The 11,082-nt window shown below is 46.5% G+C and overlaps 6 protein-coding genes across 6 annotated transcripts, besides 22 other annotated features; all 6 read right to left on the bottom strand.

Annotated features, from left to right (window-relative positions):
* Tc00.1047053508731.9 (hypothetical protein, conserved) lies at positions 1–1,257 on the bottom strand (the record flags this gene model as incomplete). Its single annotated transcript, XM_801536.1, has 1 exon — positions 1–1,257. A coding segment is annotated over one exon (1,257 nt), but the record flags the coding sequence as incomplete, so codon positions are not given.
* Positions 1–11,082: a sequence feature (heterozygous, Esmeraldo-like haplotype).
* Positions 516–556: a microsatellite.
* Positions 1,347–1,375: a microsatellite.
* On the bottom strand, positions 1,595–2,956 carry Tc00.1047053508731.20 (hypothetical protein, conserved; the record flags this gene model as incomplete). The annotated part of the gene is made up of 1 exon (XM_801531.1): positions 1,595–2,956. One exon carries the CDS (start codon positions 2,954–2,956, stop codon positions 1,595–1,597), a length of 1,362 nt encoding a protein of 453 aa, XP_806624.1.
* Positions 2,886–2,918: a microsatellite.
* Positions 3,057–3,110: a sequence feature (A-rich).
* Tc00.1047053508731.30 (calmodulin, putative) lies at positions 3,326–3,793 on the bottom strand (the record flags this gene model as incomplete). Its single annotated transcript, XM_801532.1, has 1 exon — positions 3,326–3,793. The coding sequence occupies one exon, from the start codon at positions 3,791–3,793 to the stop codon at positions 3,326–3,328; it is 468 nt and encodes a 155-aa protein (XP_806625.1).
* Positions 3,793–3,831: a sequence feature (T-rich).
* Positions 3,851–3,892: a sequence feature (CT-rich).
* Positions 4,011–4,057: a microsatellite.
* Positions 4,127–4,158: a microsatellite.
* Positions 4,234–6,057, bottom strand: Tc00.1047053508731.40 (hypothetical protein, conserved; the record flags this gene model as incomplete). The annotated part of the gene is made up of 1 exon (XM_801533.1): positions 4,234–6,057. The coding sequence occupies one exon, from the start codon at positions 6,055–6,057 to the stop codon at positions 4,234–4,236; it is 1,824 nt and encodes a 607-aa protein (XP_806626.1).
* Positions 5,183–5,206: a microsatellite.
* Positions 5,968–6,024: a microsatellite.
* Positions 6,126–6,147: a sequence feature (AT_rich).
* Tc00.1047053508731.50 (outer arm dynein-like, putative) lies at positions 6,577–6,930 on the bottom strand (the record flags this gene model as incomplete). Its single annotated transcript, XM_801534.1, has 1 exon — positions 6,577–6,930. One exon carries the CDS (start codon positions 6,928–6,930, stop codon positions 6,577–6,579), a length of 354 nt encoding a protein of 117 aa, XP_806627.1.
* Positions 7,398–7,461: a sequence feature (A-rich).
* Positions 7,609–7,638: a microsatellite.
* Positions 7,780–7,867: a sequence feature (A-rich).
* Positions 8,006–8,036: a microsatellite.
* Positions 8,184–8,239: a sequence feature (AT_rich).
* Positions 8,324–8,358: a sequence feature (CT-rich).
* Positions 8,388–8,455: a sequence feature (T-rich).
* On the bottom strand, positions 8,487–10,337 carry Tc00.1047053508731.60 (adenylosuccinate synthetase, putative; the record flags this gene model as incomplete). Its single annotated transcript, XM_801535.1, has 1 exon — positions 8,487–10,337. The coding sequence occupies one exon, from the start codon at positions 10,335–10,337 to the stop codon at positions 8,487–8,489; it is 1,851 nt and encodes a 616-aa protein (XP_806628.1).
* Positions 10,581–10,620: a microsatellite.
* Positions 10,650–10,669: a microsatellite.
* Positions 10,849–10,885: a sequence feature (AT_rich).

The following is an 11,082-nucleotide window of genomic DNA, read 5'->3' on the forward strand; positions in this document are numbered from 1 at the left end:
CTCGCCACGAAGTTGCAACAAACGACGTTCAGTAATGCTCACCTGTCCCTTTTCACGTAATTCACGCGGTAACGGCGAGCAGTTCTCCGCCAGCTCTTGCACCTTCAGCTCCAGGTAATCAATCTTCGCGGACTGGGCGAGGGCATGCGAAGCACACAGCATGCTAACGTTGCTTGTATCCATATCCCCACGTCCAAAGGGTATAATAAAGTGATCAAAACGCAACCTCTCCCGGAAGTGTTCGTCAGGCTCTAATGTATCCTTCCGTTCAAGAGTATATGTGCACCACACAGGGTAATTCTCGCTAATGAGCTGAGTCATGTAGCGGTTTTCCATGTATCTTGAAATGGCACTGTTTGGAAGCATAAAATCATTCTCAACAATTTTAAAAAAGCGCTGGTCAAACCCCCACCAGACAATAGCTCCATATTCAAACACAAATAAATCAAAACCAGCCTTACAAAGATTCTTGGCGGAAGGCAACGATGATCGATCACTCGGCTTTTCACCGCCAGTGTTATTATTATTGTTATTACTGTTGTTTTCATTGTTACTACCTTCTGTAGTGCGTGTGCCGTGTGTCCCACACCCGGCAGAAGTAGGATTTGTGAAGTTCGTCAAGCTCTTTGCTGCAAGGACGGACGTGCGTGTGCCTTTGGCGCTCATTTCCTTGTCAGAGAAACGTATGTGTAGGACATCAAAATCAAATTTGGTGTCATATCCCTGTGCGCAATAGTGCGCCTCTAACTCCCTGAGGTGAAACTCGTCGGCGACACACACATAACCGACACGCCCTTTCGGCAAGGCACTCTCCGTATTGTCAGCACTGACCACATCCGCGTCAAATGGGAGACGATATTTTGTTTTGCGATAGGTACTCTTTGTTGAAACCACGCGCCCACCCCCCAACGTACTTCTCCGATAGTGTTGATAACCGTCGCTACCGTAATTGGCGTAACGGCTCTCTACGATGCCCGGTGATCTTCGTATGCCGCGTGATGTGGGCATTTTACCACTGACAATGGTATCTGATGGTGACATACGGTGCTGAGGCCGCATGTGCACGGTTTCCTCATCTTGGTCGTACACAATACCGCGAAAATCCGATCGTCGGAGTTCATGCACAATCCTTGTCTTGTCCACCGCAAGAATGAGAGCAAGTTGACTAATCGTAAAAACAGCACCGCTAGTGTACACAAGCTCAAGAAGCCTGTTACGAAGCTGTATGGCTCCGACGTCCGACTCACTGTCTGTCATTTCCCAAAAAATTGACTCTGATGTCAAGTGAATTGTAAACTAAAAAACAAAACTCCCTTCGTCAAAGACACACACACACAAACACACATAAAAAAAAAAAAAAAAAGAAAAAAAGAAAGGTAGTATGCAACATACACGGAAAGAATAAATATATATGAAATAAAAACCAAATAAAGTTGTAGACAATCTGCATAAATACCTGTTCCCCCCCCCCATCGTTACCAATTTTCCTCCGAGCCATTAAGCAGCAGCCCAAAAAAACAACGGCCGTCAATATCATCTCATTCAAAAAACAACCAAAAGGAACCGCCGCACATTTGCATTCATCTCTCACCATTCATTTCCCTCCTTTTTCGGTGTTCAAAAGGTACCTCGCAAGAAAGGGCGCCACTGTTTCCACAAACTCCTGCATTTTTTCATAGTGGACAAAATGACCAGCCCCAACCACCTCCGCCTGCGTCACGTTTGAGAAAAAGCGATCAATCAAAAGCCGATCCTCAGGCCTGTTGTACGGCGACTCACTTCCAAATACAAAAAGCGTTGGAATTGCGCATCGGGTCGGGGCCACCATACCGCCATCTGAACAACCCCCCTCAACCGGAGCGTTAAGAAACCAGTCAAGCAGACCCAACTCCATCCGATTGTAATCGGTACAAAGTACCGGAAGATTACAGCGCCATTTCGATTTTCCCGTCTTGCTGTCCAGGATAAGGTTCGTTAGGAGAAAGTCTCGCATGGCCTTTTCACGCACTCCAACCCGTTCAAGCTCCTCAGTGGCATCCCTAATGCTAGTCATTCGCGATAAATCCGCCCTCGCCATGGCGTCAAGCGTTACGGCCACACTCTGTGCTCGAGCACTTTGCGATCCAACACGACTCGTCGGTGCAATATCCACAACGACGGCCGCATTGACACGCGGACCCCTTTTTTGCTCTTTTTTTGGTGAATGACGTGAGGATGCAGGAGAAACAGCCTCCTTGCAACCAAAGAGAGCATCAAGTGGTTGCTGAGCAGGGAAACCCATCGACTCGTTGACAGAACGCATTTCTTGAGCAAACCCTTGTTCGTCCTTCCACCCGTAGTAATCCCCACGGGCTAAACGCATCTGAAGCTCCTCCATACTTGGCAGCAGTAGCGACGACTCGTTTGCGCGGCGGAGTAGTATTGCCATCAACGCCAACCCTCCCATACTGTGACCGATTAGCACCACACCTCCGTCGTCAGGGGGCGAAGCAACCGCCTGTCGCTGCAGGGTAAACACCTCAAGATCCGATGCCAACACGGCGTTCGTGTGCGGCGAGGCGTGTGGGCTATTACCGTGGTTACGCATGTCAAGCATGTCAATCTCGTGCAGTTTGGAACGCAGGAGGTCGTGTTCTGCCAGTCGACGTGAAACTGTCGCCCAGTTCGAGCTGTTTCCAAGAAGTCCATGGGCAATGACGACACGTGAGGATGTCTTCCCCCATGCCCCGCCACGAACCGTCTTGTATGTCAAATTCTTCATTGGGGGCACACACAAGAGTGAGAGGAAGTGAGGAAGTCCTTTACCCTCCGCCCAGCAAAAAAAAAAAAAAAAAGAAGGAAGCTTCAGTAATAACATCAAACATCTTACACACACACACAGACAAATATATATATATATATATATATATATGTATATAACATGTGGCCGCAGAGATGAGTACACATCAAGTTCCATCACAAATTCTGCGTCTCGCTGGTTCACATTTCAGCATAAATGACAAAGCAGACCAGAACAACAGCAACAGAAACGCAGCAAAATTATAAATTGGAGGCTTAAATAAAAATAATAAATCAGAAAAAGAAAAAAAAAAGGAAAAATAAAGAAGAAAGGGGTGAAAGAACTAACATTTACATCCATGAGGATTACGAGAAAGAGAAACAGCATAAAAAAAAAAATGAAAAACAAACACAAATACACATACATACACAATGCATTTGCTCTACAGCAGCTCCCTGCGACAGAAGTGCATGTCTGTTTGTTTTTTCCTATTCCCCTCCTTTCCATTTCGTTTCGCATCACCGCATTCGTTTTATTTCTGCCGTCTCAGGGATCACCGCCACCCACCAGGGACACAAACTCAATATAGTTGATCCTGCCGGTTCCTTCAGGATCTACCGCAGCCAATAGGCGTGTCGCCTCATCGTGAGTGAGTTTCTCTGTGCCGTAAGACACAAGGGCGTGCTCCAGTACCTCCCTCGAAACATAGCCAGGCGGCATGTCTTCCGTCTCAAAAAGCTTAAAGGCATTTCGCAGCTGTTCCAACGTGTAGTCTGACTGGAGACGCCTGGACATCAGGGCCACAAACTCATCAAAGTTTATCTCGTTGGCCGACTCATTCGCCTCGGCGTCAGAAAACATTTGCTCCAATTCCTGCTCTGTGGGGCGCAGCTGCAGTGTCTTTATCAGTTTGCGCAGTTCCCCACGTGTGATGCGGCCGCTGTGGTTCGTGTCCACAAGGTCGAACATCTCCCTAAATTCATCTAATTCCTTTTGAGAGATCGAGTGGTCCATTTTTTTTTTTTTCTTCTTTCTTTTCCTTCTTTTCTTTTGGCGGCCGTTATATTTTGATTCTTCTTCTTCTCCTCCTCCTTCTTTTTCCTTTCCTGCTTCGGTGTTCACTTCTTTTCTTCTGTCTTCTTGCGTTTTATGTTCGTCCCTTCACTTACCTCTTGTCGCACGGCTTATATATATATATATAAGCAACAGCGACAGCAGCAATCAGAGCATCAAAAAAAAAAAAAAAAAAAAAAAAAACAAGAGAGGAGAAAAACAAAATTAAGACGCATCTCCTCGTAAATTCCAGACGGGTAACACGTAGACAAATAGGCACCCCGACAGCAGGCAAACAACAACAACAACAACAACAATGAGAACAAAAAAGATGGGTGAAGAGACAACAAGGAGAAAATAATTTGAAACCACCGAATGGAAACTCAACCGCACACGTCGTTTTATTTGTGACTACGCTCTGAGGCAACGGTGGCCACATGACGCAGCCTCCCCAGCCACGCCATGTACTCTTCCTGTTCCAGGAAGAACTGCATTTGACAGACATACTCGCAGAGCTCCTGCGAAAGAGCGAGGTCCCCTTGAAGGTAATCCTGTAGCGCCCCCATCATCTCCTTGGACAGCTCACTCAGGTACGGCCCGCTGTAGCATAAGGTCCGACTATACTCCCCGGTAGAGTCAAAGCATTCCGTCAGAAGCTCATACGCACTACCGCGTGAGCCCTGTTGTGATCCGATAGCCAGAGGGCTGGTCGATGATGCGTCTTGAGTATCTGGCGCTTCGTGAAGCAATGTTAGAGGCTCATCGTAGCGGCGCAGTGACCGAAAGGGACGTGTTCTCGCGCGCATCTGACGGCGACGGCGCATCAATTCCAGAAACCCTGGCTCGCCCCGGCCAAAACACGCGTGCTCCTCCAGTGCCTGTGCCTCATTAATCGAAAGGAATTGGATGAAGCGAATTCGCATCTCGCTGTTTACACTGGCTAGCCTCACAAACATACAGAGTGCACGATCATGAACCAACTGCGCCAATGAGTTGAGAGCATTGTTTGTCCTTCCCCCTGAACCTTGCTTTTCGGCTGCCTTCTTCTTCCGCACAAGTACGTCAAAGGAGGACCATTCGCAGATATCTACGGTAGGGTCATGAAAGGAAGGATCGTAAACGCGAAAAGGAGCAAACACCGTCAAGCAAACATCCATTCTATCCACGTGCTCTGCATCATTTGAAGCCGTCATCTCTCGAAGCACTGCACGATGTTGATTTTGACCAGTGTAATCCACAACCATCTTTTTAAAGGAACCCCTTGATTGCAAAGAGCTGCTGGATGCAATGTCATCCATGCCATTTCGTGCTTGCTCCTGCATTTGTCCTTGAAGTCCCTGTTGTTGTTGCTCTTCTTCTTCTTCTTTTTCTTCTCTCTGCTTCGGGACACGAAGCACTTTTTGTCTTTGATTCTCTTTCAGAGCCTTAAGAAAAACATCGTGCACGCTTTGGTAGCGCCGTGTCTGCTGTTCGGCCGATTTCGCCCCGCCACGTAGTGTCCTTGTCATGACAAAGTAGTTGGACCCCGCCGGGTGCTGCACCTTCCACCCGGATGGTGGCAACGGCGGAATTGCTGCCACACCATCGCGGGAGTCGCGCTCAATTTCCGCCTTTATTTCTCGCTCCGCGGCGTCGCGTAGGGTCCGCGCTGAGAGACGCAGTGACCGTAGCTCGTCCTTTTCACCAACACTCCTCTCTCCTTCTACGACGCAATGCTGCCCACCCTCTGCCTCATCGCCGCCGCAGTATGCGCCCTCCGTGAATGGAAGCATCGTCTCGGATGATTCTTCATGGCGGGGGTCGTAAATGTTGTCGGCGGGTTGCGTGTCGTGCGAAGACAAGCCGCCCCTATTGTCATGTAACGAGCCATGCTCCCTGTCAGCGGCGGTCAACGCAAAGGCATCCATGACGCTGCTGCCATGACGCAGTCCCGCCCGACGACGTCGTCGCAGCGTGTCACTCCCCGGCAGCAGAATAGAAGCGCACCGGAGGCGGCGTACGATCATTAAAACGTGCGGCGCACAAATAAGCAGAATAATAAATAAAAAAGAAGGGTGCCCTCGTGTCTCCTCCCTTCTTCTCCCGCCGTGGGAAGTGTGAGAGATGCGCTCGCTCGAAACGCTCAAAGTCAAGCCAAAAAAAAAAAAAAAAAAAAAAGAAAAGAAAAAAGAGAGAAAAGAAAAATAAAAAAATATATATATTGAAAAGGAAGGGGATTCATACATGAGAAAGGCTAAAAGATATGCGTCTGTCACCACCTCCGCCCATCGCCCTACAAGCAGCAGCAAGGGCGTAAATATATATATATATATATTCCCAATTCATACGGAGTACATGCACACAGATAAACGCAGAAAAAAAAAAAAAAAAAGAAAAGCACTTGAAAGGAGGTGGTGGGTTATTAACAAATAACTTTTTTTCTTTTGACCCCACACAACACTCGCAGCCACACGGTTTTGCTTCTGACTTCTTCGTTTCTTTTTTTTTTTCTTTTTGCCTCAATTTACATCGTCAAAGGGCGGGGAAAAATGGGTGCAAAGTGGAAGATGCCTGTGGAAGAAGTCACCACTCGCACAAAATAATAATGAAAGCAGAGAAAAGCCACGACCCACAAGCGCCATAATTCCCCTCCCACCACCAATAACAATACCATACATGCAGACGCATCCGTTTCCCTTCTCTTTCTTCTTCTTGTTTTTGTTTTCCCGCTACCTCCGCTCTCTAATTCCCCTGCCGTCTGTGTGTTAATCCAACTTCAAAAAGAAGACGGTGACAAAACAGTGCAGTGTGTCGTTTTCAAACGGCACATGAACAACCCCGTCAAGGGTGTTGTCCCAGAGACTAATAAATCCCGTGGAGATGCCGGCGCCTGTTCGCTGCATCACCACACAATTAACGACGTACTTAAATGGTTTCTTCAGGTCCGCAAGATTCTTCAAGACGTTCTCCACGACGTCGTCTACCCACACATCCACCTTGCGCGGGTTCCACGTCTCCTGTGCAAACTTCCCTCGCAGCAGACCAGAGACCTCCTCCTGAATCATGTCACTGTTGATCGCTGCATCCTCGTGCATTTGCTCCTGACTCTCCGCTGCCATCTTCCCTGTCGTTGCCTCCTCTATCAAATGAAGTGACTTCCCTTCCTTCGCTTTAAGCCCCCTTTTCCCGTTTCACCGCTGTGGGAGGGAAGGGGTGGACCTGTCGTGTATGCCTCTCCTCCTCGTACTGCGCCAGCGCCGCAGCACAACAACAAGCAAACACACACATGCCACACAAAAGGAAAACAAAAACAACAACAACAAAAAGTGAAGCAGAAGCATCGATCCATATAAAAGTGCAGGTACGCATCACCAAAGGAATAAACCACAAGACCCTGACGACGGCGTCATCAACCCGCCCACCCATTCTTTCACACAGAGAGGCAAACACACACGATGTTGAGCATACATATATGCACGCCCATGAACACCCGCTTACATCACTGAGAAAAGGAAATGGAAGTCGCACAGGCAAATATATTTTGACCCCCTCCCTCCCCTCCAAGAACACGAAGGCAAAAAGTAGCAAAAAAAAAAAAAAAAAAAAAAGGAAAAGGAAAAGGAAAAAAGGAGGGGAAAAAAAGGGAAAAATTACATGAAACCCGCGCATTTTCGTGTGCAAGCGAAAAAAACAAAAAACAACAACAAAAACAACAAAAGTTGTCGCTGGCGCTTATAAACACACCGGACATAAATGCACATAAAAAGAGCAAAGGAGCAGGGCAAACAAAACAAACCAAAAGGAAAAAAAAAAAAAAAAAAAGAAAAGGAATCCAACCAAAAGCCAATAAATATCTTCGAATATACATATATACATGTACGTATTTATACATCCGCACACGTGTGTGTGTGCCTCTGTGTGTTTGTGTATGTCCACGTGTGCCGTTTCACTCCACGTGTTGTTCCCGCAAAAGGAAGAAAAACAAAAAAACATAAAGACAAACGAACAACAACAATAAAAAAAAAAAAAAAAAAAAAAACAACAAAAAACAAGAAATGAAATTTCCTCGTAATCCCAGAATCCATCGGCCAATATATTTCTTCAGCCATTCGTATTGCTTAATCTCCTCTATCCATTGAGTTAAAAAACCAAGTGTACCTGTCGATCCACAAAGATGCGCAGACAATATTCCATCACACATCACACACACACACACACATGCACAAAGGCAAACAATTAGAAAAAAAAAAAAAAAACATGAGTCAACAGATTCATAAGTCATTCATCAAACTACGTGTTATCGCCATGGCTTCTTCGGTCAAACATTCCCCTTTTTATTTTCCCTCTTTTCTTTTCTTTTCCCCTCCTAACCATATATATTTATATAAAACAAAATAATAATAATAATTATTAAAAAAAAAAAAAAAAGGACTTATTCCTTCAAGTAGCCTTTTCAAATCTGTTGTTATTGCTACTCTTTTGTTTGTCCGCTCTTTATTTAATTTTCGCACGTCTCTCCCTCCCTCTCTCTCTCTCCATCCTTCTCTTCTATCATATTTTAAAAAGCTGTTGCGTACTTGTGTTTTCTTTTCTTTTTTGTTCGTTTGTTTCTCATTACTATTATTATTTTTTCTTTTTTTTCTTAGTTTTCCACGCACGCGTATATTTTATTTCTTTACTGCTTAATATATATGATGTCCTTTCCCCTTGGCCCGTTGCCGATGGAGATGATCTTCGCTTTGGTAAAGTACTCGACCGTGCTGAGGAATTCGCAGACGCCTCGTGGCAGCGGATCGCCGGGTTTACGCTTGGAAGCGGCAATGGGGGTTTGTTTCCATCCGTTAATGAGCTTCACAATGGGGTGGCAGTAATACAGCGCAGCCTCCCCTGGCACCGCCTCACCGGCTTTAATGATGTCGCCGTTCTTGTACTCGCGGCCGTTGATGTTCAGCACCTCGTTGTTCTTGCCGTTGTAGTACACGTAGGCGATAGTGATACCGAGCTTATCGTAATCGTCACCACGATCGAGTGCGGAGATGGAGAGGTACGGCCCCTGGACCGCGTTCACCTCGTATTGCAGCACACAGTCAAAAAATCCGCACACACGAGGCTTCTTCGTCACCGCACCACATTCGCCATGATGACGCGAAGAAGCGACGGCCATGGCAACGCCAATGTTATATTTGCCAGTGGAGTCCTCAAACTCCAACGGCTCCCAGATACCGTTGTACTCTTTAGTCTCCGGGTGAAATGCCTTGGTAAAGAACAGTTTCTGAATGCTGTCAAAGTCCACGCACATGTTTTCAGGAAGATCTCGTAGCGTCTTCACACCTTTTGCGGAAAAATAGTCCTGTGCAACGAAGCTGCTGGGGTTGGCCCCAACTCCAACACGGCTGCTCCCCGGCGCCTTGTGTACATTAATCACCACGGAGCTGTAAAGTTGAAAGTTGTATTGTGCCGTGGCCAACAGACCAGACGCCGTTGTGTCCGCAGAAGTAGTGCTCTCCCAGAATTTTTCACGGGCATTACTCAACCAATAAGACTGTGGTCCTTCCAACATGACCTTCTCACCACGCGACAGCGCAGAGCGCAACTCATGTGCCACATCACACCGAGCTGGAAAATTCTTGTTGTTCCTCACACGATCCATGTACAGTTTGACCAGGTACTCCACCTTGTCCTCGGCCTGCACAAATTCCACCACATAGGGTGGTACTCGCACCACACCGTCACCGTTCTCTTTCTCGCAGCGTCGCAAAACGTCTGCATCCGACAGACCCTTGACCTTCAAAAAGCCAAAGTACGTGTCTATGTCCTTCCTGAGGCGCGAGCGGAGCACAGACTGGTCATTGAAAATGTGATCCAGACGAATACCACGTTTTGTCACTTTGGATGCGTGAATGGGTGCCATGCCCTTCAGTGTCGAGGAATTGGGCGCTGAAGCAAGCAGGTCAAGTAACTTGTGATAAGGTGTAACAATACTGACGTTGCCAATAAATAACTGCTCTTTATACGGAACATTCGCCTCAATCAGTTGTTTCACCTCATTTTCCATAAAACTGATGGGATCCATAACACATTCCGGGCCCACATAATTACGTTTTCCTTTTGAAAGCAATCCAGAGGGAGCGAGATTAAAAACAAACTTGCGTCCTGCGTCATCGTACACTGTATGACCGGCATTTTCACCGCTGTTCACACGTGCAATAAATGTACAACCTGGGTGGTTCGCGACAGCGTTGACCGTCTTTCCTTTTCCTTCATCGCCAAAGAATGCTCCGGCTACCATGATCACCTGGTGCTTTTCAATGATGGGGTACAATACCGCTTCTACAGATGCTTCCTCATATGTTTTATATGTTTTTGGTTCCGCAAGCTCTGGAATGGGCTTCACATTCTTCAGGTAATCATACACCGCCCTCTGTGCCGCGTTGGTGTGATATGTGTAGTTGTGTGCCGGGGGTTGTGTCTCTTGCGGTGTCTTCACCGGACCCGCACTCTGGTCTCTTTCCGCCTGTTTGTCCATCTTCCTTCTCCCCTTCCTTCCCCTGTCGCTCCTCACAGTCGATCGTTATAAATCGTTGAATGTCTCTTCCTTTTCTTTTTTCCCCCACCCTTTTTTTTTTCTTTTTGTTTGTGCCTTCAACGGTTATGACTCTCTTTCGTGCCTCGATACAAGACTCTTCGGACTCCCTCTCCCTCTCTCCTTCCCGTTACTCTTCGTGAACCAACGCGTCCGCAACAAAGGGCAACACAACACAACACAATTAAGAAAGAAAAGGAAAAAAAAAAAAAAAAAAAAAAAAAAAGGGGGAGAAAAAAGTAAATTCACTCACACCCTCCTCCTCCTCCTCCTCCCATTTCCCCGAGTAAACAGCAGAAGTCAAGCACATCCCTCCCCCGCTCCAAAAGGAAAAAGTCAAGAGGCAACGATGACAATGGTGATACTGGAGGTGATGAGACAAAACAACAAAAATGGAGCCACAACGACGGTGCATCGGGGCTCATCATTAAAATCAAATCAAAGATTCTCACACATAAAAAAAGTAAAAAAACAAATAATAATAATAATAAGGCACATGTAATAAATAGTAAAGTTGTTTTTTATACATTTATTTCCCGATCGACTAAAGAAAACAAACAAACAAACAAAAAAAAGATTCATTTCGCTACGCGTTCCTTCCTAAACAAATTGCAGGCCGAAACAGAAGTAAGGGTCAGTCGCTGAGAATGATCCAAACATTGAAGGCACGCCTCCGGTGAATGGAAAA

Source organism: Trypanosoma cruzi, genomic scaffold (genome assembly GCF_000209065.1).
Source record: "Trypanosoma cruzi strain CL Brener 1047053517033 genomic scaffold, whole genome shotgun sequence".
NCBI lineage: Eukaryota > Euglenozoa > Kinetoplastea > Trypanosomatida > Trypanosomatidae > Trypanosoma > Trypanosoma cruzi.